The sequence below is a fragment of the Eretmochelys imbricata genome, chromosome 20 (assembly GCF_965152235.1).
Source record: "Eretmochelys imbricata isolate rEreImb1 chromosome 20, rEreImb1.hap1, whole genome shotgun sequence".
NCBI lineage: Eukaryota > Metazoa > Chordata > Testudines > Cheloniidae > Eretmochelys > Eretmochelys imbricata.
In genome coordinates this window covers 3,327,711-3,352,167 of record NC_135591.1, presented here as the reverse complement: position 1 = coordinate 3,352,167, position 24,457 = coordinate 3,327,711, and the positions used below count along the sequence as shown (strand labels likewise).

At 65.0% G+C, this 24,457-nt stretch overlaps 1 protein-coding gene across 1 annotated transcript; it reads right to left on the bottom strand.

The window, feature by feature from the left end:
• Positions 1 to 1,349: 1,349 nt before the first annotated feature.
• NXPH4 (neurexophilin 4) lies at positions 1,350 to 23,884 on the bottom strand. Its single transcript, XM_077838884.1, has 3 exons — positions 23,818 to 23,884; positions 22,589 to 22,815; positions 1,350 to 2,084 (listed from the first exon to the last, which is right to left on the bottom strand). Exons 1-3 carry the CDS (start codon positions 23,882 to 23,884, stop codon positions 1,350 to 1,352), a joined length of 1,029 nt encoding a protein of 342 aa, XP_077695010.1.
• Between the last annotated feature and the right edge of the window lie 573 nt (positions 23,885 to 24,457).

The window sequence follows — 24,457 nt, the reverse complement described above, 5'->3', positions numbered from 1 at the left end:
CTGGGGCTGGGAAAGGGGAGCAGGCAGGAGGCCCCCCCCACGGCTTCCGTCCCGCAGCACTGGGGAGACCCCGCGGCCTGCAAGGGGCGGGGGTGCAGTTGGGCAGGGCTGGGCAGGGGGCACATGGGGGAGAAAGAAATGGGGGGAGGCCCTGGTCCCCTCCCGAATAACGTGCTCCCTCCCCTGCGCAGGGGGCAGAGGTGGGCACGGCTCCAGGGGAGCAAAGGGAGAGCGGCGCCCGCTTGCAGCCAGGCTGGACCCGGGGGTGCAGCGCTGGGCAGGCATCGCCCCATCATCCCCGGGGCCGGCTCCTGGCTCAGCCACGCAGCCCGCTGGGGTCAGAGCCGGGAGGGCCGGCAGCAGGCAGCTCTCACCACAGCCCCAGCCCCCCAGCCCCCCCAGGAGGAGCCAGAAGGGCGGGTTGGCTCACCCCAGGCGATGGCTGGCAAAGGTACCTGTCTGCGCTGGGCCCCGAGCCATCAATCCGTACACCCCCCCCCCACATCACTGATACATTTACACACGCACGCCTCTGCCAATCACACGCCAGCCAACCCCCCCATATCACTGATACATTTACACACACACTCCCCGATATCAGGGATACATTTACACACAGACATGCATACCCACAAATCACACTCCAGCCAACACCTGACACCCCCCGACAACACCCCCAATACCACGGATACATTTACACACGCACACCCCCACCAATCACACGCCAGCCAGCACCCCCATATCACTGATACATTTACACATGCACACCCACGAATCACACTGCACCCAACACCTGACATCCTCCCCCCACAATATCACGGATACATTTACACACGCACACCCCCACCAATCACACGCTAGCCAGCACCCCCAATATCCCAGATACATTTACACACACAGGTGCACACACACCCCCCCGTGCCGATTTGCACCTCTGGATACGTGTCACTCGGTCGCCCTGTGCAGCCCCTGGCCCTCGTCCCCCCATTTCCCAGCAGGGATGGGGCCACCGGCTCCGGCTGCGCTGCTCACATGTCCCCCCGCCCGTCCTTCCACCGCGGTCCAAGGGGATCCGGCTGCGTCAGCCCGGCCTGGCCGGGTCCCGAGCGGTTCCGGAGGACCGTAGCTGATGGAGCAAAGAGTCCGGTCCACAGATCCCCACAGGGGCTCGCCACAGCCCGGGGTGGGGGCGGCCGCACAGCGTCCCCCGTGCCCGTTCCACGGCACCCCCTCCTCCAGGCGGCTGGGAGAAGCCCATCTACCAGCCCCACCAGGGCGAGGCAGGGTCCTTCCCCGCCCCCTGGACGCTGTGGGAGCTGGGTTTTTATTCTGGGGGGCCGGGAGGGGGTTCAGCCGAAGTAGGGGCGGTCGTGCTGGAAGTTGTAATCGGGGCAGACCTTCTGCACCAGCTTGTAGTCAAAGCTGCAGAAGGAGACGAAGATGCAGATGACCTTGAAGGGCTTGGCGCACAGCCAGGCGGCGTGGCTCTGCGTGTGCTCGGTGAAGCACACCTTGGCCGGGTCGTAGAGGCAGGGCTTGTTCTTCCGGGCCCGGTTGGTCTTCTCGTACTCCACGTGGCAGTTGAAGGCCCTGGGCTCCTTGGCCTCGGGCAGGGTGGCCTGCTGGGGCTCGGTGGCCGGCGGGGGCCCCAGCACGTCGAACTCCACCACCTTGCCCGGGGGCACGATGCTGACGGAGACGTTGCCCAGGCTGGAGGAGTTGTGCCGGAAGTAGACGCTGAAGGTGCCGTTGACGTGGTCCACGATCTTGCCCGTCACCAGCAGGCTGAACTTGAGCGTCTTGATGTTGAAGTAGAAGTCGCCCCAGCCGAAGATCTTCCGGGCCCGGCCCGTCTTGAGCAAGGGCTTGCGTTGGCCCGGGGGCTCGGCACCCGTCTGGTTCCTAGGCCAGGCCCAGGGGGTCAGGGCACCGGCCTTGGCCTTTGAGGGCTCCCCGGAGAACAGCCGGGCCGGGGGCAGGGGCGGAGGCTTCAAGGCGCCGGACGGGAGGGTCTTGAGGAGCCCCGAGGTGCCCAGCTCCAGGTAGCCCAGGGTTTTGGTCATGTGGCCCTCCACGCAGACCACCTGTGGGGGGTAGAGAGCAGGGGGCGCGAGTCAGCACAGCCCCACCTCCCAGCACAGTCCTGACCCCCAAGTCCCTGTGCCCCCAGCCCTGCCCCCGATCCTCTGTGCCCCGCTCCCCAGCATGGCCCTGCCCCCAATCCCCTGTGCCCCCAGTTCCACTCCCCAGCACAGCCCTGCCCCCCAACCATTGTGTCCCCACCCCCTGTGTCTCACTCTCCAACACAGCCCTGCCCTGCCCCACCCCCAAACCCTGCCAAACTCCCCGAGTCAGCAGGCTCAGTGCCAAGGCCTCGGAGGGTCCCTCAGAACCGGGCCCGGGGCCCTCACGAGCGCCAGGCCCGGCACGAACGCTCTCCGGCCCCTACCGCCGCGCCAGAGCCCCGGGGAGGGGGCTCCGGGTGAACCGAGGGGCTGCTGTGGCTGGTTTTATGGCAGCATCGAAACGCCGGCGCGCCAGAGCCCACGAGGCTCACGTGAGCACCTGCACGTGCCCGCACACGCTCACACCCGCACGCACGCTCTCGCACGCTCACACACAAACACACACGCATTCACCTTTGAGCATCCCCCCTTTCCTCTGACAGCAGTGTGTTTTCACTACCCCGTCAGTACACACACACACACACACACGCACGCTCTCGCACACCAACACACACACACGCTCTCGCACACGCACACCAACACACACGCACGCTCACACACAAACACACACGCATTCACCTTTGAGCATCCCCCCTTTCCTCCCGCGGCAGTGTGTTTTCACTACCCCCGCAGTACACACACACACTCACACACGCACGCTCTCGCACACGCACACCAACACACGCACGCTCACACACACACACGCATTCACCTTTGAGCATCCCCCCTTTCCTCTGACAGCAGTGTGTTTTCACTACCCCCGCAGTACACACACACACTCATACATGCACGCTCTCGCACACGCACACCAACACACACGCACGCTCACACACACACACACGCATTCACCTTTGAGCATCCCCCCTTTCCTCCCACGGCAGTGTGTTTTCACTACCCCCGCAGTACACACACACACTCATACACGCACGCTCTCGCACGCGCATACCAACACACACGCATGCTCACACACACACACGCATTCACCTTTGAGCATCCCCCCTTTCCTCCCGCGGCAGTGTGTTTTCACTACCCCCGCAGTACACACACACACACATGCTCTCGCACGCGCATACCAACACGCACGCACACTCACACACACAAACACACATGCATTCACCTTTGAGCATCCCCCCTTTCCTCCGACAGCAGTGTGTTTTCACTACCCCGGCAGTACACACACACACACTCACACACGCACGCTCTCGCACGCTCACACACAAACACACATGCATTCACGTTTGAGCATTCCCCCCTTTCCTCCCACGGCAGTCTGTTTTCACTACTCATGCAGTACACACACACACTCACACACGCACGCTCTTGCACGCGCACACCAACACACACGCACACACACACACGCATTCACCTTTGAGCATCCCCCCTTTCCTCCGACAGCAGTGTGTTTTCACTACCCCGGCAGTACACACACACACACACACGCACGCTCTCGCACGCTCACACACACACACACATGCTCTCACACGTGCATACCAACACGCACGCACACTCACACACACAAACACACACGCATTCACCTTTGAGCATCCCCCCTTTCCTCCTGCGGCAGTGTGTTTTCACTACTCATGCAGTACACACACACACACACACACGCATGCTCTCGCACACGCACACCAACACACACGCACACTCACACACACGCATTCACCTTTGAGCATCCCCCCTTTCCTCCCGCGGCAGTGTGTTTTCACTACCCCCGCAGTACACACGCACGCACATGGCCGAGCGGCAGGTGGGGACATGCTGGAGACAGGCTGCTGCGGGTGTAATTCACAGGTACAGGGACCAGGCAGGGATCCTCATTAACGGGGCCGCACAGGCGATGACTAAATGCAACAGGCAATTTACCAGCCTGGGCCAAGGCGGGCCTGGGGATATCCAGGCCAAGCCCATCCCTGGGGCAAGGCCATGGGCACTAACCCAGCCCCGGCTCGGGGCGATTCTGCTGTGAGCCCCGCTGTTTCCGGCCTTCCTCTTTCCCCGAGGTTTCCTGCCCCCAAAGCAGAGCCATGTTCCCAGGTCCCCCGCCTGTCCCCCGGGGGGAAGCAGACCCAGGGCGCTGTGCCCGGGTGACCCAGGCACCCACTGTGCAGGGAAGTTTTTAGGCAGTTTCTAACTACAGGAAACGGGCGCCTGGCAGTTCCTTGGCACCCACGCTGGCAGCCAAGCCCCATTAAAATGCAGGTGGGAGGGCGGGGCTGGAGGGGAAAGCCCAGTGCCGCCTGCCTGGGAAGCCTAATTGTATTATACGGAGCCTCTGATCTGCAGCTGAAATGACAGGGCCGAGCGCAGCGGGTGCACGGGGAGACGCCGGGCAGGGCCGCTGGAACACACCGCGCCCCCAGCTTCCGCTGAGCTGGTGCAGCCTCCCCCCAACCCTTAAAGCGGGGACTGGAATGAAAACCCAGCCCGGGGGGCCCTTGGAACAAGCTGCCCCTGGAGAGGCCCCAGCGATGAGCCCCCGCCCTTCGTTGGGCGGCGGCTCTTGTCCCAGGGACTCGGGACACCATGCAAATATTCATTTCCCCCCCACACACACACACTCTCAGCAGGCTGGGGCATACCACTCCCCTGCGTCGTCACAGGGAAACTGAGGCACGCAGCCAGTGGGGAATTTCCCCCAAGGCGAGGCATTGGTAGAGGCAGGAATAGAACCCAGGAGTCCTGACACACACCACCTCCCTCTTCTGCCCTGCTGCCACCCCTCGACTTTGCTCCTCCCTTCCAGGGCTGGGAATGGAACCCAGGAGTCCTGGCCGCACACCTGGCTTCCGAGAAGGGGCTAATGGGTGGGAGGGGGAGGCTGGGAGTCAGGACTCCTGGGTTCTATTCACCTGTGGTTAATTGGCTGTTTCTAAGCTCCTTCGGCCCTACCAAACTGCTGCTGAAAGGGGTTACATATGAGCCGTACCCAGCAAACCCCACGCCAGTTCACTGCCGAAATGCAGCCCCCTCTGGGGTGGAACACGGCCGCTGGCTAAGAGCAAACAGCCCGGCGGTTTGGGACAGGAAGTGAAGGGGGCTGTCGGTACGTGCATTGCACTGTGTCCCCTAGAAGGTGCCAGAAAGGGATGGTGCCAGGTGCTGGACACGAATCCCTGCCCCAGAGAGCTACCGGTCTCCATTCGCCTGCGAGATCAGGCCCTGTCTCCGGCAGGGCTACCCTGCACATGGCTCATCTTCCACCTCTTTACCCAGCCCCCATCCCTCAACTCTACCTACTTATCCCCCCCAAATCCCGGCCCGCGCTGGCTGCAGTTTCTCTGAGCTGTCTCTCCATTTATCACCCCCCCGGCCCCCCCTCTGCGGCTGGTCTCCACCCGGCGTGTCTCAGCTGCGCTCCGGTGGCTTTTGATCACGGCGCGGCCCAGCCTCGTCAATCACTGTCACTTCCCGGCGCTGCCGCGGTGGCAGGTTTTTATGCTCAGCTCCAGACGACCTGGTTTCCCAGGCAAACAATGTGTGGGGGGGGGCAGTTTGGAGGCGGGGGGCTGAGGAGCCGGTGTGGAAAGATCGTGGGGGGCGGCATGTAGGTTCGGGACCGGGTTGTCCTGGGAAACTAACATACTCCCAGGCTGAATGGAAGCTGGCTGGGGGCGAAGCTAGCGACACTGATGGAGTGAGTTTGTCAGGTCTCAGTCCAGCTCCCAGGCCCACCCTGGGGGTTTGAAACCCAGGAACTAGGGGTGCTGGTGTGGGGGCTAATTGGCCTGGTCCTTGGTTACTCCGTTCCTGTACCTGGCCGGGGAGGGTGGGGGGGGCAGGTGTTTTAACCCACCTTTACACGGTCTGCGATCTAGGCCCTGCCCAGTCCCGGGCCCCAATTAGAGCAGCCTCAGGGCTGCTGTAACCTTTGCACTGCTCCCCACGGCCGCCTTTGAAGGCTGGGGGCGGAGGTGCGGGGTAAGGCCGGAGCAGCACAGACGGGGCCGGAGTCGGGTGCCGTGGCCGTCTCTGCCTAAGCACTCGGGGCAGCGCCCCCAGCCCCTCTTCCAGCCAAGCCGGGGGGCCGGGTGGGGACACTCTGGAACGGCTCCTGTTGCTTTCCGCCTCCACGGCGGCTGCCGCAGCTCCAGGCTGCCGTGGGACCAAGTCCGCGGCCGCGGGGTGAGCCGGCAGAGACCCCGCCTGGGCCTGGCAGCGCGGGGGGGCCTGGCACCTGGAGAAGCCAGTGGCCTTCCTGGCGGGCGGCTCCTCGGGGGCACAGGGCGAGCTGCTCCCACCTGGCAGGGCCCGGAGGTCTGATGGGATGTGATGGGTCCTCACCCAGCCTGCCCCAGGTAGGGGATCCGAGCAGCCCCCACCCCCGGCCACACGCCGGGGCCCAGCCCAGAGATGCTGCCGTTCCCCGGGGCCTTCAACACCCCCCCCCCGACATGACGGGACAGATGGCACCAGCCCCTCAATTCACGGCTCGGCCCAACGCCTGGCTCCTCCCTGGCACCAAGCCGGGAATGGGGAGTGGGACACGGGGCCCTGCCCTGCTCGGGGAGCTGGGTCTGATCCAGGTCCCCCTCCACCACACCTGGGCCAGCCCTTCCCCCTCCCCAGCTGCCTGCCCCCCCCCCCCAATCTCTCTCTCTCTGAACACGATCAGCCTTATCTATACTCCAATGCAGCTTCAAAGCCGGGTGTCTGAGCTGCCAGGAGCCGGAGCCCCAGCGTGGGCAGGAGGTGGCGGGACAAGGGGGGGCCCCCAGGAAAGAGTGAAACCTCGGGGGGGGGGAAGAATCGAGAGAGAAGGGGGGGAAGGGAACCACGGCGGTCATGTCAATCACCTGCCCCCCCGCCCCGTTATCTCCCATCTGCCGCCCAGCCCAGTGCCTGCCCGCGGTTATTAATCCTGCTGCTCATACATATTCATTGCCCCCCCCCCCTCGAATCCTGTCAGGGGGGGAAGGGGCGGCCTCCTGTGCGGTGCAGGAAATTACCAGGAAATGAGCCCGCCCGAGACGCTGCCCGTGATCCCCCCACCCCCAGCTGCACCTTCCGCGGGGCTGGGTACCCGGGACTCTCTGCCGCGGACTCACCAGCAGTCGGGGGGGGGGGGGGATAAAGGGGCAGCTGGGGGCAAATGATCCATGTGCGGGAGGCAGCGGGGAGCAGGGGAAAGACCTTCCCACCGCCCCCACCCCAGATAAAGGGGCAGTTAAAGCTAGTTCGGCCCCCGCCACAGGGCTGGGCTAGCTGAGGGCTGCGGGTCAGGAGTGAGGGGCACCGGCAGAGCTGGCGGGGGGCGGGGGAGAGATAGAGGCTGGGATAACAGGGGGCTGTGGGTCGGGATCTGTGGGGCGGGGGGGAGATAGAGGCTGTGATAACAGGGGGCTGTGGGTTGGGAGTGAGGGTCACCGGCAGATCTGTGGGGCAGGGGGGGAGATAGAGGCTGGGACACAGGGGGCTGCGGGTCAGGAGTGAGGGGCACCGGCAGATCTGTGGGGCAGGGGGGGAGACAGGGGCTGGGATAACAGGGGGCTGTGGGTCGGGAGTGAGGGGCACCGGCAGATCTGTGGGGCGGGGGGAAGACAGAGGCTGGGATAACAGGGGGCTGTGGGTTGGGAGTGAGGGGCACCGGCAGATCTGTGGGGCAGGGGGGGAGATAGAGGCTGGGACACAGGGGGCTGCGGGTCAGGAGTGAGGGGCACCGGCAGATCTGTGGGGCAGGGAGGAGACAGGGGCTGGGATAACAGGGGGCTGTGGGTCGGGAGTGAGGGGCACTGGCAGATCTGTGGGGCGGGGGGGAGATAGAGGCTGGGACACAGGGGGCTGCGGGTCAGGAGTGAGGGACAGTCATTTCAGGAAGGTGTCAAGTTTGTGCTGATCTCTGGGGTGCTGGCACGTCGCCCCCTTTCCCGAGGTCTCCCCCCGCCTGGTTCCCAGCACTGGCCTCTCTCCCTGCAGCTTTGCCATCTCCCTGCTCAGCCTCCCCCCCCCACCCCCGCCGGCACTGGGTATCCCACCAGCACCATCAATCGGGGGGGCAGCGCGGGGGTGGGAAGGGCCCCACTCTGCAAATACCTGGGGGCAACAGCCTGGAGCTTAAACACCCCACAGCCCCTGCTCCTCCCCCCAGGGGAATTCAGGGCCCTAGGTCCAGTTTGACTTGTCTATTGGGGTCGGTGGGGGGCAGCCCCACCCGGGGGGGGACTCTGCACCTGCCTGAGGCTGGGGGGGGCTCTGTGCAGCACCTGGCACTGCCCAGCCTGCCGGGGCCCCCATGTCAGCTGGCCCTGCCTTCGTTAGCACGCAGAGATTAATTGGCACTTGTGAGCGACACTCCCCAGTGGGCCCCCCCCCCGCACAGACCCAGCCAGGCCAGGGGTTTCCAGAGGTGAGCAGCAAACAAGGGGCTGGTGACAGGTCCCATTAATCTTGGCCGGGGGGAGCACGGAGCCGGTTCTAACGAGCGGAGCCAGGTGCATCTGTCAGGCCCTGACAAGTGCAGGGCTGAGATGGGGGGAGGGCATGGGGGGGGGCTGGTGAGTGACAGGCCCTGGAAAGGTGACTGCAGAGGGAGGGTCTAGAGGAGTCCGGGCTGCGGGTCGGGAGTGAGGGGCACCGGCAGAGCTGGGGGGGATACAGGGATTGGGACAGCTCCCCCCTTCCCCGACCCGCCAGGAGCCCCTCGGTGCCACGGGGGAACGGCCCAGGTCCGGCAGCGCTGCAGAAACGGGGCCTCGGCCGGGGGAAGGGAACCGGGGATAGTTAATTAGCCCCCCACATTGCCAGAGAAGTGACAGCCGGGGGGGGGTGCCTTGGCCCCGAGCCCGCAGCCCCCTCCTGGGGGTGACAGCACCAGGGGGCGGGTGGGAGGCTGAGGAAGGGAAACGAAGGAGCCCATCGTTAATGAACTGGCAGCCCCCCCCGCCCGCTGCCAGGGACGGCTGAAGGAGCTTGGAACAAATGGAGCCCGGTGGAGCTGGCCAGACGGCTGAAGGTCGAGAGAGACGGTGTCAGGTGGGGGGGGGCGGGGGGGAGCGGGGCTGCAGAGCAGGAATGGGAGGCTGGGGGGTGCTGGGCAGACAGGGGCAGAGATGGGGGGCAGAGACGGGGGGCAGAGATCCACACTTGACCCCACCGCAGGACAGAGTCCAGCCCCCTCCCCGCCCCGGAGGTCCCACAGAGTCCGGCCGACGAGAGCCCAGCCCCCAGGAGCCCGCTGTCCCCCGCCGGCCCGGGCCCCCACCGAGCTCAAAGGCGTTTGAAAGACGCAGCCCATGGCCCAGGCCGGCTGTTCGGTGCCCCCCACGGACGCTGGCAGATGCCAGCTCTGCCAACTCCTCTCCACTCGCTGCTCCTCTGCCAGCTGCCGGCCCCACATCCCAGGCTGGGAGGGTAACGCGGCCCCCGGTCCCCCCCGCCCCCAGCAGCGGGGCTCCGGCTGCAAGAGGCAAATTCGCTGATGCAGTTTTGTGTCCGTTCCCCCCCCTTTAATGTCTGTATCACGGTCAGGGCACAGAAGGGAGTCGGGGAACAGACACGGGGCCTTTCCCCTCTAGGGGCACCGGCTCTGCCCTGGGGGCTGGCTGGCTTGGGGGGCTGGGGCATGGGGCCTTTCCCCTCTAGGGGCACCGGCTCCCATCTGCCCCTAGGGGGCTGGTTGGCTTGGGGGGCTGGGGAATGGGGCATGGGGCCTTTCCCTTCTAGAGGCACTGGCTCCCATCTGCCCCTGGTTGGCTTGGGGGGCTGGGGAATGGGGCATGGGGCCTTTCCCCTCTATGGGCACCGGCTCCCATGTGCCCCTAGGGCAGGGGGCTGGTTGGCTTGGGGGGCTGGGGAATGGGGCATGGGGCCTTTCCCCTCTAGGGGGCACCAGCATCACCCTGTTAGGCCAGGCCCCTGCCCCATTGACAGAGATGCCGTGGGTGGGATCTGGGTCCCAGACTGCCCTCCGCCACGTGGCTTGAGGAGCGACTCCCTCGGCTGGGAGCAGTAGTAGAGCTGTACCATCCGCGCCCGCAAACGCTGGGGCAGCCGCTGGCGTCTCTCACGCAGGCCCACAGCCGCCGGCACGTGGATGCCCAAGCGGGCCACCTGCCTCCCCGCCGCGGAAACTCCGGCAGCCCACCCGCCATCAATCGCCCGTCTCCCTTCCCCGCCCCGCCGGACCCCGCTAACCACGCAGCCAGATCAAATATTCCAACGCGGCTGTTTTATGAACGCGCCCGACGCACCCCGGCTGATAAATATTTCATGGCCCGGGGTTTGGTCTTTCCCTTTTGGCTCTTTCTCCCTGACGTGCGTCTCCTGCCTTCCCTTTGCTCTCGCTCATCTGCGGGGCGACGCGCTTCGGGGCTCGGGGAGAGAGAAATCTCCCCCCCCCCCGCCAGCCCTGGGAAAGGGGCGCAAATGAGAAGCCAGAGAAGCTGAAGCGGGGGGAGGCCAGAGGCAAAGATCCGGGCCCAGGTGACTCGTGAACCCCCGAACGAAGGAGAGAACGAAGGGCCGCACCGAGCCAAGCGGGGATGTGACGATGGAGGGGGGGGCCGCGGGGAAAGAGCCTGACGAGGCCAAGATGAAATTGAATCTCGCTCTCAAGGCGACGCATTAAAAACGTCCCCTGCAGCGGCGTGGGAGACAGAGGGGAGGTGAACAGCCCAGATCCCCGGTTAAACTGGCCCCTCGGCTGGGTTATTTAAAGGGAATTCAGCAAATTGCCCAGGCCAGGCTGAGAGACGCGGCGAACGGGGGTGTCTCCTTGTGGGCTGGGGGGGCTGGCCCCGCGCATGCCCCAGCGGGGAGCCCAAGGCGGGAGGAGCAGCTCGGTCTCTCCCCCACGGCGGCTGTTTGTGGAGCAGGGACCGTTATACTGGGTGTATTACGGTGGCCCCCAGTGGAGATCGGGGTCCATGGCGCCAGGCGCTGCAGAGGGAGTGCGACAGTCCCTGCCCCATGGATCTCGCAGACCGAACAGACAAAGGATTGGAGGGGAAACTGAGGCACGGGGGGGCTTGGCAAAGGTCCGAGGCGGAGCCAGTAAAAGGACCCAGGAGTCCTGACTCCCAGCCCAGCGCCCCATCCCCTAGGCTGAGAACTGACAACTACTTACACAGATGCCCAGATCTGATCCCCGCCCCCCGGGTCTGGACTGCAAGTGGGAACCTGGAGGAAAAGGCTCCAGGCCCCCGCCCAGGGGTGGCCCCGGCCTCAAGGGGCAGCAAACCCTTCCTGGGGGGCTACAGAACTGGCTGCTTGGTGCCCCAGGCCGAGCTCTTTGCCCAAGGTCCGTGGCTCCGCCCCTGCCTGCTCTGAGCTCACAGCCCCCCCATGACATCACAGCCAGCCCCATGGGGAACGGACGTGATGTCCGAGGTTCAAAGGGCAGGAGGAGGGTGGGGGCTCCCCTATGACATCACAGCGCTGCCCTCTGCTGGCTGGAATCAACTGCTCGGGGGCATGTGTCACGGTCCCTACACTGCTAATGGCTGATGGAGATTCTCCTTTAGCTGAGGGCTGGTGCGTCTGGAGCAGGAGTGCTGAGCTCTAGCCCCACCCGGGCCGTGTGCTCGTCAGCCCTGGGTAGGGTCTGAGAAAGGGAGACCTTAGCCCAGAGCCAACACCAGGAAAGCAGCCAGCAGCCCCCCGGGGGGAGTTCAGGGCTGCGAGTCGGGCAGAGCAGGGGGGAAGCCCGGGGCTGGGCTAGGAGGGGGCTGCGGGTCGGGAGTGAGGGGCACCGACAGGGCTGGCGGGGGCAGGGCCAGGCAGGGGGCTGCAGGTCGGGAGTGAGGGGCACGGGCAGAGAATCCCCTAGCCCCAGGTGTCAGTCGAGCTCCAATCTGCCCCTTTACCCCGGCGCCGGCTCCGGCCGCAGAGCGCAGCGGTTTGGCAGGGTTTTAAGACTTGTGATTATCCCGCATGCGAGGGGGGCCGGAGCGCGACCCGTCTCCTCCCGGCCTGGCCGCGAGCGGCTTGTCAAGGGCTTTGATCTGGGCTGAGTCGATCCCTCCCTGCGCTGCCCGGAGAAAAGCCAGACACAGCCTCGCGGGGTGGGGAAAGGGGGAGCCAGGACGCCTGGGTTTTCTTTCCCGCGCTGGGAGGGGAGCGGGGTCTAGTGCTTAGCGCCCAGGGCCAGAGAGTCAGGAGCTTTGGGTTCTGTTCCTTCCTCTGTGACCTTGGGCGAGTCACTTCCCTCGCCTCACCCCAGCCGTGCCTCAGTTTCCCCTCCTCTCTAGACCAGGGAGGATACAATTTCCCTGGGCACGACTCAGAAAGGGAGTGAGGGGTTTCACCCGGTTGGGGGCGGGGTGCTGCTCTGCTCCCCTCCCCCCACACCCGGGAGCACACAAAGGCCCTTTGCAAGCAGAGTTTTCCCCACAGCCAGAAAACGATGGAACGACCCAGGTGTTCCCCCGCCCAGCCCCCCGCCCCCTTCCAAGGCCCACCATTTCACTTTATTATCGCAATAAATGTAGCCATAAAAGTGGCAAGTATCATATACTCACGGAGATCAGCTCGACTGCGCTATGGAAATGTAATTTCGAGTGTGGCCGGGAAATTTTATAAGATCTTATCAGGCAGGACCATAAATTGCATTTCAAAGTTCCCGTCCCTATGCTCTCGGCATGGCCTGATTGGTATTAAAAGGGATTCAGCATCGCGCTTAAGGTCAGATGGCAGAATGAAAAATGAGGGGGGGAATTGCAGGGGAACTTGATCCCCCCAGTCTCTGCTTAGAGGGGAGCCAGTGTAGAACCAACCCCCCATTCCGGTGCAAATCCAGTTCTCCCCTTTGCAAACTGCCCCCTCCTTGTCTATTACAGTCTCAGGGTCCCCATAGACCCTGCCGGGACCCCTCACTTCCGACCCACAGCCCCCCACTAGCCCAGCCCTGGGCTCCCCCGCAGCTCGGCCGGTGCCCCTCACTCCCGACCCGCAGCCCCCGCCAGGCCAGTCCTGGGCTCCCCCACAGCTCTGCCGGTGCCCCTCACTCCCGACCTGCAGCCCCCGCCAGCCCAGTCCTGGGCTCCCCCCAGCTCTGCCGGTGCCCCTCCCTCCCGACCCACAGCCCCCTGCCCTGCGTTAAAAACCCCCCAACAATCAAAAAGCCCCTTTTCAAGCCCCTCCAGGCTGTGATGGTTGATTCGCAGCAGGTGGGAGGACACGTCTGTCCCCCTGCCGGCCCCCCACACTGTCCCCGGGGGAGGAAGTAGGACAGAAGCTGGGATTAAAAGCCCGCAGTGAGGAATCGTCGCTGGCAGAGACAATCAAGGCTCTGGCGTCTGGGGGATAATTTGTTTCATGTGTAAGTGTCGCCGGGCGAGGATTACCTGCCCAGCGCGGCTCCCGGCCCGATCTGTTATCAGGGAGCCCTCCCCACAGGGAGGGGCAGGGGGCCCAGAGGGAGAGGTGGGGTGTATCATAGGTCCCTCTGTGTTTTGGAGGGCATGGGGGTGCAGAGGGAGAGGTGGGGATATGGGGGTGCAGGGGGTTACCTTGGCAGCCCCCCCATGGCCTCTGGGGTGGGGGGTGCAGGGGGATGTGGGGGTGCAGGGATGTAGCTAACAGATCAGCAACCGCTGTCGCAGTGACAGGGAATGGGACGTAATGGGTGTGGGGGGCATTTCCGTAGCCCCCCCAGCCCCACAAGATCCCAGAGGGCCTGGCAGGTCGTGGGGGTTCCTGGGCAGGGCTAATGTGCCAGGAAGGGCCTGGGGGGCGGTGGAGGGGGCTGTGGCCAAAGGCTCCGGGATCAGCTCCCAGCTCGGCCCCCAACTCCCTGGCCCTGGGCCCAGCTCCCCAGGCCTCAGGCTTCCCCATCTGTAAACTGGGGGCGAAGATCCCTCAGCTGCCCCGTCTGTGCAGGGCCTGAGCAATGCGGGGCAGGAGCCGTCTCTCCAGGGGCTCCGCGCAACACCCGGCCCAGCGGGGGCCCGAATCCCAGTCATGGGGGCCCTTAGCCCCTCATCCCCGGAGCCGCCTGCCCGTGCGGCTGCGTCCCCTGGCGCAACACTGGGCATCCCTGAGAGTGGCACCGTGCCCCCCCTCCACTGGAAGCTTGGCCTGGAGCCTCCCAACCTGGGACCTACAGGTCCGGGGTCCCCCAGTGCTGGCTGCGGCTCACACGCGTGTCCCAAAGCCAGGGGCACGGCGGGCAGCAGCTGCAGCCGGCTCGGAGAGGCCAGCCGGAGAGGCTGTTACGAGCCCGGCTGTGCTGGGGGCACAGGAAACCCGCCCCGGCAGATCTTCTCTTGCACGAAGAAATTAAACCGTGTTTGTCCACTGTGGCTGCAGCGGGTGGCAACTCAGCTGGCTGGGACGGGCCAGCGCCAGGGATCGGTGCCCCCAGCCCGGCACTCGCTCCCAGAACAGCTTTTCCGCTCGGCCGGCGGGGGTGGGGGGCAGGGGGCGGGGATCTGATTCTGTCTGTCCCGTCCGTCCAGCCGGCTGCAGGGGACGTTTCCCTTTGCCGGGTCGTTTCCCCGCACGCTGGAGCAGGGGCTGCGTCCTGACCCGCAGCCCCTTGCCGTGCCACCCCGATTCCCCCCCTGACGCCCCTCAATCCTGCCCCGCAGCCCCCTGCCGTGCCTGCCCCGACTCCCCCCCGATGCCCCTCGATCCTGACCCGCAGCCCCTTGCCGTGCCACCCCGATTCCCCCCCTGACGCCCCTCGATCCTGACCCGCAGCCCCCTGCCGTGCCTGCCCTGACCCCCCCCGACGCCCCTCGATCCTGACCCACAGCCCCCTGCCGTGCCACCCCGATTCCCCCCGACGCCCCTCGATCCTGACCCGCAGCCCCCTGCCGTGCCACCCCGATTCCCCCCCTGACGCCCCTCGATCCTGACCCGCAGCCCCCTGCCGTGCCTGCCCCGACTCCCCCCGACGCCCCTCGATCCTGACCCGCAGCCCCCTGCCGTGCCACCCCGATTCCCCCCCTGACGCCCCTCGATCCTGACCCGCAGCCCCCTGCCGTGCCACCCCGATTCCCCCCGACGCCCCTCGATCCTGACCCGCAGCCCCCTGCCGTGCCTGCCCCGACTCCCCCCCGACGCCCCTCGATCCTGACCCACAGCCCCTTGCCGTGCCACCCCGATTCCCCCCCTGACGCCCCTCGATCCTGACCCGCAGCCCCCTGCCGTGCCTGCCCCGACTCCCCCCGACGCCCCTCGATCCTGACCCGCAGCCCCCTGCCGTGCCACCCCGATTCCCCCCCTGACGCCCCTCGATCCTGACCCGCAGCCCCCTGCCGTGCCACCCCGATTCCCCCCGACGCCCCTCGATCCTGACCCGCAGCCCCCTGCCGTGCCACCCCGACCCCCCCCGACGCCCCTCGATCCTGCCCCGCAGCCCCTTGCCGTGCCACCCCGATTCCCCCCCTGACGCCCCTCAATCCTGCCCCGCAGCCCCCTGCCGTGCCTGCCCCGACTCCCCCCCGATGCCCCTCGATCCTGACCCGCAGCCCCCTGCCGTGCCACCCCGATTCCCCCCCGACGGCCCTCGATCCTGCCCCGCAGCCCCCCGCCGTGCCAGCCCCGACTCCCCCCCGACGCCCCTCGATCCTGACCCGCAGCCCCCTGCCGTGCCTGCCCCGACCCCCCCCGACGCCCCTCGATCCTGACCCGCAGCCCCCTGTCTCCCCACACCTGGATCTGCCAGCCCCTTCACAAGCAGCCACCGCTGTGAAACCAGCCGGTGATATAGGGAGATCACTCTCATTTCACAGGGTCCCCAGGGGTGGGGGGTTCAGTCCCTGGGGCTGTCAATTGCACGCAGGGCACACGTGGGCACACCTGCCGGCCACACACACCCACGCTGGGCACAAAGGGGAATGAACGGGGGGGAGGGAGGGACCCTGTGCCATGGATCCCGGAGTCCTGACTCCCAACTCCACGTTCTCGCTCCCACTCAACCTCACCAACCCCCGTCTGCCAGGTGTACGGAGCTGTACGAAGAGCTGGAGCTGCTGTGTCCAGAGCAGGTGGGTGGGGAATGGTGTGCGAGGGCTCCCTCTGCTGGTCTGAGCAGGGAGTACATGGGCATGAGCCTGGTGGGGGGGGCTTGCAATGCACTCCCCCACCCCCCCGCCTCCCCCAATAATACGCTCAGAGCAGTGAACAATCAGAAATCCCAGAGGCACCCGACAGGAGCCGAGCTCCCCCCGCCAGGCCTGCCCCCGGGAATAATGCCACAAGCACAATTCGAACGGGAGACATGCGGTGGAGGAGGATTTCCATAACGAGGGGGAAGGAGCAGGGTCTAGTGGTTAGAGTGGGGGGGCTGGGAATCAGGACTCCTGGGTTCTCTCCCCAGCTCTGGGAGGGCAGAGGGTGCAGCAGCCAAGGCAGGGGCTGGAAATCAGGGTCCCAGGGTTAAGGTTACAGTCTTGCTCCTACAAACTAGGCCCTGGGATCGCTAATCGTCACGCAGAGGGGCAGTCAAGTAACTTGGTGGCAGAGCCAGGAATGGAACCCAGGAGTCCTGAGTCCCAGCCCCTCCTGCTCTAACCACTAGCCCCACTCCCCTCCCAGAGTCAGGAGCGGAACCCAGGAGTCCTGGCTCCCAGCTCCCCTGCTCTAACCCACCGGCCCCCACTCCCCTCCCAGCTGCCCTGCTAGTCAGTCACACGGCACGAGCCAGGAGGGGGTTAAGTCAGCTCCAGCCGAGATTGGGGTGGGGGGGAGGGTTTCCCAAGGGGCTGCAGCATCTGCTCAGAGGAGAGGCCACCTGGCAGCCGGTGAGGGATCCCTGGGGTCCTCGGCCGCCTTCAGGGGCAATCAGGCAAAAGAAGCAGAAAGGGAAATGAATTGGGTGTTTCCCGCGGCTCCCGGGCTCCAGCTGGGCAACCCGCAGCCGGAGCTGCCAGCTGCATTGCAGTGCGGGGGCCTGGGAAGGGGAGTCGCAGCAGGGCTGGGGGTTCAAGACTCTGGTGGGCAGAGTCACCGGTCCTCAGTGCTCACTGTGCCCGGCAAACACCCGCTCTCTTGTGTCGCCGCCCCAGGAGGAGGCATCGCTCCCGTGACGAAGCGGGAATGTTAATGTTGTCTCGGAATACTCTGTGTGTGCCTCAGTTTCCCCTCTGTGTTACTCAAGTATCTAGGTGGGGGACAAGAGTGCGTGATCGCAGCGACCCCTAGAGGGCAGGTGTGACGGCCGACGGGCTGCAGAGAAAGGCAACTTATGGGGCCCCTCCTCTGCAAGGATCAGCTGGAGGTGCTGGGACAGACCAGGTGACCTGCTGGCCCGGGAAAGAGACAAAGCCCGGGGGGGAAGGGGTGTCGAGGGCGGGGCTGGGCAGCTGGAAGGGGTCTGTCTCCTGGGTTGGGACATGGGGGGAGGGCCCTGGGCTCTGGCTCCCCCCCCAGATGCACTTTGCTGAGAGTCCCTGGTAGGTGCTAACCAGCTTCGTCCTACGCTGGGTCCCCAGCGACTAACAACCCGTCTGTGTCGCCCGCTGGCTGGGAGTCACTGCCAGCTGAGGGTGGGGGACAGTGCCCTTTGGGGGGGGGTCAGGCTCCCCTGGGGGGGCTCGCTGCAGGGAGCTCACGGGGTGACCGAGCCAGCTCCTTGCCCGGGGGGAGTGAGCCCCGAGGGGAGACCCCGCCCCAGAGTCCTGGCCAGCTTCATCCAGTTCCTGAGCCTGCAACTCCGTGACGACCCCCATTTTGTAGAGGGGGAAACTGAGGCACAGAGGGGGGAAGGGATGCACTGGAAGCTGCACTGCGAGTCACCTGCAGTGATTAGGACACAGGCCACCTGTTTCCCAAGCCACCCTCTGCTCTCACCACTAGCCCCCCCTTTTCTAGAGCCGGGGATAGAACCCAAGAGTCCTGGCCCCCAGCTCCCCTTGCTCTGACCTAGACAACTTGCCCCACACGCTCCATCTCCACAGGCCTCAAATCCTCCTGGGACCTGCGAGGAGGGTGCGGGATGTCAAGTGGCCAGCGGGAAGCGTGACCTGGGGACATCACGCTCCAGCCTGACGGGGTCAAGCCCCAAGCTGACAAGCTCCCCGCCCCCACTAACTGATTTATTTCGGGTCAGGCCCAGACTCTCATGTCCAAACGCTTTCCCCACCCATCACCCGCTGCCGAAAACAAAACAAAACGTTCCTGGCAGAAGTCATTCCTGGGACCCAGGCGTCCGGGCAAGTTGGGGGAAGGGGTGGGGGGGTCTGCAGGCCTGAAGCCAAGCAACTATCTCCCATTCACTACCCTCCAAGAACCTCCCCCCTGCATTGCCCCTTCTCCAGGCATGAGACTCATTCCTGGGACCAGCAGCTCCCTGTAAGAATCGGGGTCCCCCCAGCCCCCCAAAGGTGCATAAGAGACACCCCCTGCCTCAAAGCGCCTGCTGGGGAGGGGTCTCCCTAAAGCCAAACTCTGCCTCCGCTGTGGGCAGGTCGGCTCAGATCACCGCAGGGGCCGGGGCACACCCTGGGGCTTGTTTGATCCCGGGGTTCCCCAGATTCAGCTCTCCCCCTCCCCACAACCCACCGGCCCCCAACGCTTCACTAACACAGCAGCTCCAGGTTCGGGAGCCCCCGGGCGCGTGAGCCTTTGGAGAGCCCCGTCCTGCAAAGGCCGGTGGGCCAATAGTAGCAGCCACGGCTATAGGTTGCCCTCCCCAGCTTCGCACAAGCCCCACCGTCGCCACACGCCAAGGCACTTCCAGGCGCTGGGAGGAAAACAACAGCTGTTTGTCTGTAATCCGCGCTCCTCGGGCCCGGGTTTGAGGATGGACAATCGGCCCCGGGGCTTTGGTACCATGCAAACCCCCCTCCCCCCCAGGCCGCCAAGCCACCGGCCCATCGACCTCGCCACTCGCCAGGGATTCAACGTTTCTCGCAACGCCGGGGGCTCGCTGGCAGAGGATTAAACACCGCGGCGGCTGGCGCTTCTGCAAACAAAACTTAATTCTAAGGCAGAGCGGGGGGAACCCCCCCCCTCCAACGCACCGGGAAGGGGCCAGGAGTCCGACGCCACCAACCCCCATTTGCCCCTCGCAAGCTGGCCGACTTCAGCCCCGTTTCACAGCCAGGGAACTCGCCCAATGGCACGGAGGGAGAATGAACCCGCGTCCCCCCCAGTAACTCCCCCAGTCATAACCCAGATGCCCCAGGCTGCAGAGCTTTGCACAGCCTGGGGTTCAGCTGAGAGACTGGGGGGGGGTCCAACCATTCCCTGAGAGTGGGAGGTGAAACCGACAGCAAGGCCAGTGGCCCCCCCCTGCACATTGCAAGCCGGCTGTTTTGTTTGCAACAAAATCCTTCCCTTCCCCCCAGCAGAGCCCCCAGGGCACGAAGCGTTTAACAGCCCCCCACCCACCAGAGCTGCACCCCATGGGTTCGCAGGATCCTGGCTAGATGCATTGCCAGACACTGTGAACCCTGCACACGCCCCCCCGGCTTTCCCTGGCTTGTTAAAGGTCACAACAAAGGCCCAGGTAAGAGGGGGCTGGGGGTTAATTTCCCCCAGGGTGGCAGATCTGGGGGGCACACACACACTCTCTCACACACACACAGAGCTAGCATCCTCGGTTGCATTTGCTTCCCTTCTGCACAATCACGCCATGCACACCAACTGTCCAGTCCTGCCGCTCACACCGGAATCCACTGGCTTCTGCCTTCCCACACCGGGGAGGAAAATGAATAAAAAGCCAGCCCCGCTCCTTATCGGATCCAAACAAACCCCTTTGTCTGGGAGCGACTCAGTCTCCGAGTTCGCTGGACAAGGTGGGTGGGTGGCGAGCCCCTACCCCCCCCGGAATCCAAAGGCAGGGGAGCCGGCCTGCTGATCACGCCAACCTTGGGCGAGCAGAAATGATGGAGACGTGAAAAGTAAAACTGGATCGCCATGAAATCAGATTCTCCCCGCCCTGCGGTTTAATGAGTCCGACACATTCCCCACCGCCAGCCCCCCCACGTTACAACACAGCAAAAATAAAAGCCGGGGGCGGGGGGGGGGGAATAACCCACCAAGCAAAACCTCTTAACTCCCGGCTCGCAAGCACCACCCATTGCCTCGCCAGCTACCTGGGAAAGAACTATTCCGAACACGCCGGCCAAGGAACACGCAGCAGCTGGCGGAGGAGGAAATCAAAAATTTATGAGCCCTATTGAAAGCTATTGTCGGGCAGGCTGGGGTGGGGGGGGAGCCGTTCCAAATTTGTGGGCTTTGAGAGTGGCAAGTTTATGTTTTGTATTATTTATTACAGTTTATGGGGAAGAAGGGGCCGAGACGCACGACGCCCAGGGGCGTAGGCGGGGCCGGGAGTCCTTGGCAATTGTTTAATAACACTTTGCTTTAAGTGCTTTTCCGCTCATGTGAACTTACACCAGGGCTAGACTGGGGATGGGAATTCATAGGTAGCACGGCCGACGGGCCAACCTCCGTCCTGGCGTAACCCCAGATGTGAATATGCCCAGATGCTTTCCTTGAACAGACCAGATTTTCCTTACATCAGTGTCAATCCAGATTGAATTCAACAGAGTCGCTCCGGATTGACACCGGCAGCAGAATTGGACCCAGGGTTCGCAGAGGAAGGATGACATCACGACGGGAGACATATTTTACCTAGGTCGGGGCGGGGGGGATTTTGCCCGTGCCGGATGAGAAAGGAATCGTAGCCTCAGCCTGAGAAGGGTGGAAATGGATCTAGGGTGTGTTACAGGCACCAAAACACTCTAAACACACACCAGCCCCTCCGCTGACACAACGGGCCCTGATTCCCACCGGCCCCGGCTCTGGCTCAGCCCCCCAAGCGAGGAACAAACCGAACACCTGGAGAACCGGAGCCGTGTCGGGAAGCAAAGTCTGCAGGGGGAGCAGAAACTCCTAACCAGGGGCTTGTCAGCCTAACGAGAGCCAGCAGCTGGAAGTGGAAGCCAGACAAATGAAAGCAGAATTTTAACACCCCGGGTACGTCTACACTGCAAAAAACAATTTCCTGCCCCAGGTTTCAGAGCCCGGGCTCCAGCCTGAGCCAGAGCATCCACACTGCGAGTCACAGCCCCGTGCCGTGACCCCACGAGCCCCGTGTCCACTGACAGCCCCCTGCCCCCTCTGCCACTCAGGGCCACAGGCAGGTTGGGGTTTATTGCAGCACAGACGTACCCAGAGAGTAAATTAGCCACTGGGACAACTTCCCACGGGCAGCGACGAATCCTCCAGCACCGGCAAACGTTTCAATGCTGGACGTCTACGAGAGCTGCTCGGGTTCAAACAAGAAGGAATTCGGGGCCGGCCTCCAGCCTGTGCTGTACAGTGGGTCAGCCTAGATAACCGCAGCAAAGAGCTAATCAATACCCCCTCTCCCAGCAGCCGGATACCGCCCCACGGGAAGGCAGGGGGCATTGCTCAGAAAAGAGCTAAATGCTGGAACAGGACTTGCGGGGAATAACCTGGCCACGGGGAGAGGAGAGATGGGGAACAGCTGGGTGAATGGGGCTTTCGGCTGGGTTCTCCCACAGAGCCCTGCTTCGACCCCCGCGCACACGCATCGTGCATCGCACACACGCATCGTGCACACGCATCATGGATCGTGCGCCCCGCACACGCATCGTGCATCGTGCATCGTGCATCGTGCATCGTGCGTGGCTTAGAATGCCCATGGCCATTGCAGTAAGCTCCCTGGTGCTAATTTCCAGCCTCGGGCACCAGAGCGGGACCGCGGGAGCCCAGCTCAGCCTCGGGCAGCCAGCGCCACCCACCCTGCCCAGCCGGGTGCACGTGGGCGTCTCTGTGGGCTTTGCCCAGCCCCGCGAGGCTGCCAGGACCTGGCACATGCATCCCCCAGCAGCAGGGGCGGGAGGAGCCAGCCAGAGGTGGCACCCTGGCTATATTTAACGGATTTGCACGCCCGGGCGAGTCTCTCAAGTCCTGTCCCCGTTGGCAGCTGCCAGACGGTTCTTTTGGCTGCTTTACAATCCCCCCCCCCCCCCGAAAATAGCCCATTTGGGGGTTTATAGGAACACTTGCAAAGCCACTGGGTCTCATTGCCAGAGCGAATCAGCCGCCCAGGGACTGAGAGACGCAGCCCCCCACCCAAAGCATTCAGCTCCCCACTTGCAGGTACCTTTCTCCACCCCCCCTTTCTGCAACCCCCCCCCCGTGCCCACTCGCCATCCAGCCCGCGTCCACCCCTGCCTCGCCCCAGCCCGCAACAGCCCCACGCCCCACCTGCCTGTGGGGGGTCAGGGTGAAACGATCGCAAAGTTGGGGGGGCGCACAGCGATTATTCCCTGCCCCCCCCGGAGCAACCCCCCCCCTTTGAAAAGCCACCCTGCGGGAGCCACCTCCCCCCCCCACTTCACTTTTGCTGGGGGTATTTCTGCCCGCCCGCAGCAACGTGTGCCCCCCCCGGCCCCTCTGCCCCCCCCCCCCCGCCAGCAACCCCCCCGGCCCGTCCGTACCTTCAGCAGCAGCCAGTGGCTGAAGATCGCGGGCAGCCAGCGCAGAAGCTTCATCGCGGAGGGGAGAAACCCGCCGCCCGCATCGGGAGCGGGGCAGGGCGAGCTCGGGGCCCGGGGGGGCCGGTCAGAGCGGGGGGGCCGGTCAGAGCGCGGGGGGGGCCGAGCCGGCAGCGGCGCCGGCAGCAGAAAGTTGGCCCCGCACTTGCTCGGGCAGCGCAGCTTCCCCGCTGGGGGGGGCGGGGGGGGCGGGAACGTGGGGCCAGCCCCTTAATTCCCCAGCCCGCCAATCCCAGCCCGCCCCCCCCCCGGCCGGGCTCCGTGCGCTGGGAGATGCGGCTGGGAGGGGCCGGGTGAAAGTGACCCCCCCCAAACTACCTAGCCCCCCCCTTCCGGGATGTGGGAGGGGCCCGGTGAAAGTGACCCCCCAAACTACCTAGCCCCCCCTCCGGGATGGGGGAGGAGCCGGGTGAAAGTGACCCCCTCAAACTACCTAGCCCCCCCCCCTCCGGGATGGGGGAGGGGCCTGGTGAAAGTGACCCCCCCCCAAAATGCCTAGCCCCCCCCGCGATGGGGGAGGGGCCGGGTGAAAGTGACCCCCCAACACACACTAGCTCCACAGGGTTGGGGGAGGGGCAAGTGACACCAACCCCCCCCCCGAATACTTTAGCGCCCCCCCCACCCTGCGGTCCCTAGGGATGGGGGGAGAATCCTCCAAGTCCCAGGGACCCTCCTGATCCTCTCTGGGAGTTGAAGAGGGGGGGCGGAGAAGAGTGTAGGGGTTGGGGGGGTCAGGGACTGGGTGGGGGGGTGACTGAGAGGTTGGGTCCATCACCCCCCCCCCAGCTCAGTGGGCTCCTTTTGTGCATCCCCGCAAGGGCATCCAGCCCCCCAGGAGCCCTGGGGAAGGGGGAGTCTGGGGCTGTCACCCCGCCCTCCATACACCCACCCCTTCAGTGCTGGGTGGGGGCTCCTGGGCCCAAGGGATGAAATCAGCCCCTCCCCCGGTACATAAATAATACAGGTACAACAACCCCCCCTCAAACCTCCCCCCCCCAGCAGGGGAGTGCGGGGGGGCCGGAGAAGCTGTTTCAGGATAGACAGAAACCAACCCAGGCTGGGAAGCTGGGCCCAGTCACAAAAGGGTTAACAGAGCCGGAAAGCCGAGGGGGCCAATCATCCTCCCCCCACCCCCGGACTAGGGGCTGGGGCGGGGGGCAGCACACACCCACCCCGCGCCCGGCAGCAGCGCCTGGTGCCAGCCACCGTCAGGCCTGCGTTTGGAAGGGGAAACTCCATCTTCCATTCTCACTGCTCTGCCCCTCGGAGACGCCGGTGGGGGGTCCGGGGGGCGTGCGTGTCTGTGTCTGGGCACACGTGCGGGTGTGTTTGCACACGGGTGTGCGCGTGTGAACAGCCCGAGGGGACGAGCAGCGTGCGAGAAGGAGGGAACGGGAATTGAAGGGCGCTTGCGGAGAGCAGGGTTAAGGAAGGCGAGACACGGGAGGGCAGAAGGAGACAAGGCTGGAGGAAGGAGGACGAGGGATTGAAAAGAGAGAAGGAAAAGGCGAGAAAAGGGAAGACGGCTAGGAAATTGGGGGCGGGAGGGAGAAAAGACCCCAACCCAGCGAATAACCGGCTGCCCTGTTCAGGGGTGAGCCGGGCGCTTGCCAGGCCGGGCTGAGCTCTGCCCCAGAGCGGGCAGAGCCCAGACGCGGTGGGTCCGCGGGAGCTGCCGGTCCCTCGCCTGGCTCTCAGGGGGCTGGTGAGTCGCTGGGCCGCAGGCAGCTGGTGTCAGCGACCCCTCGGTGCTGGAGATTCCCACCCAACCCCTGTCATGGGGTCCCCGGGCGATGCTCCCTACGCAGCCAG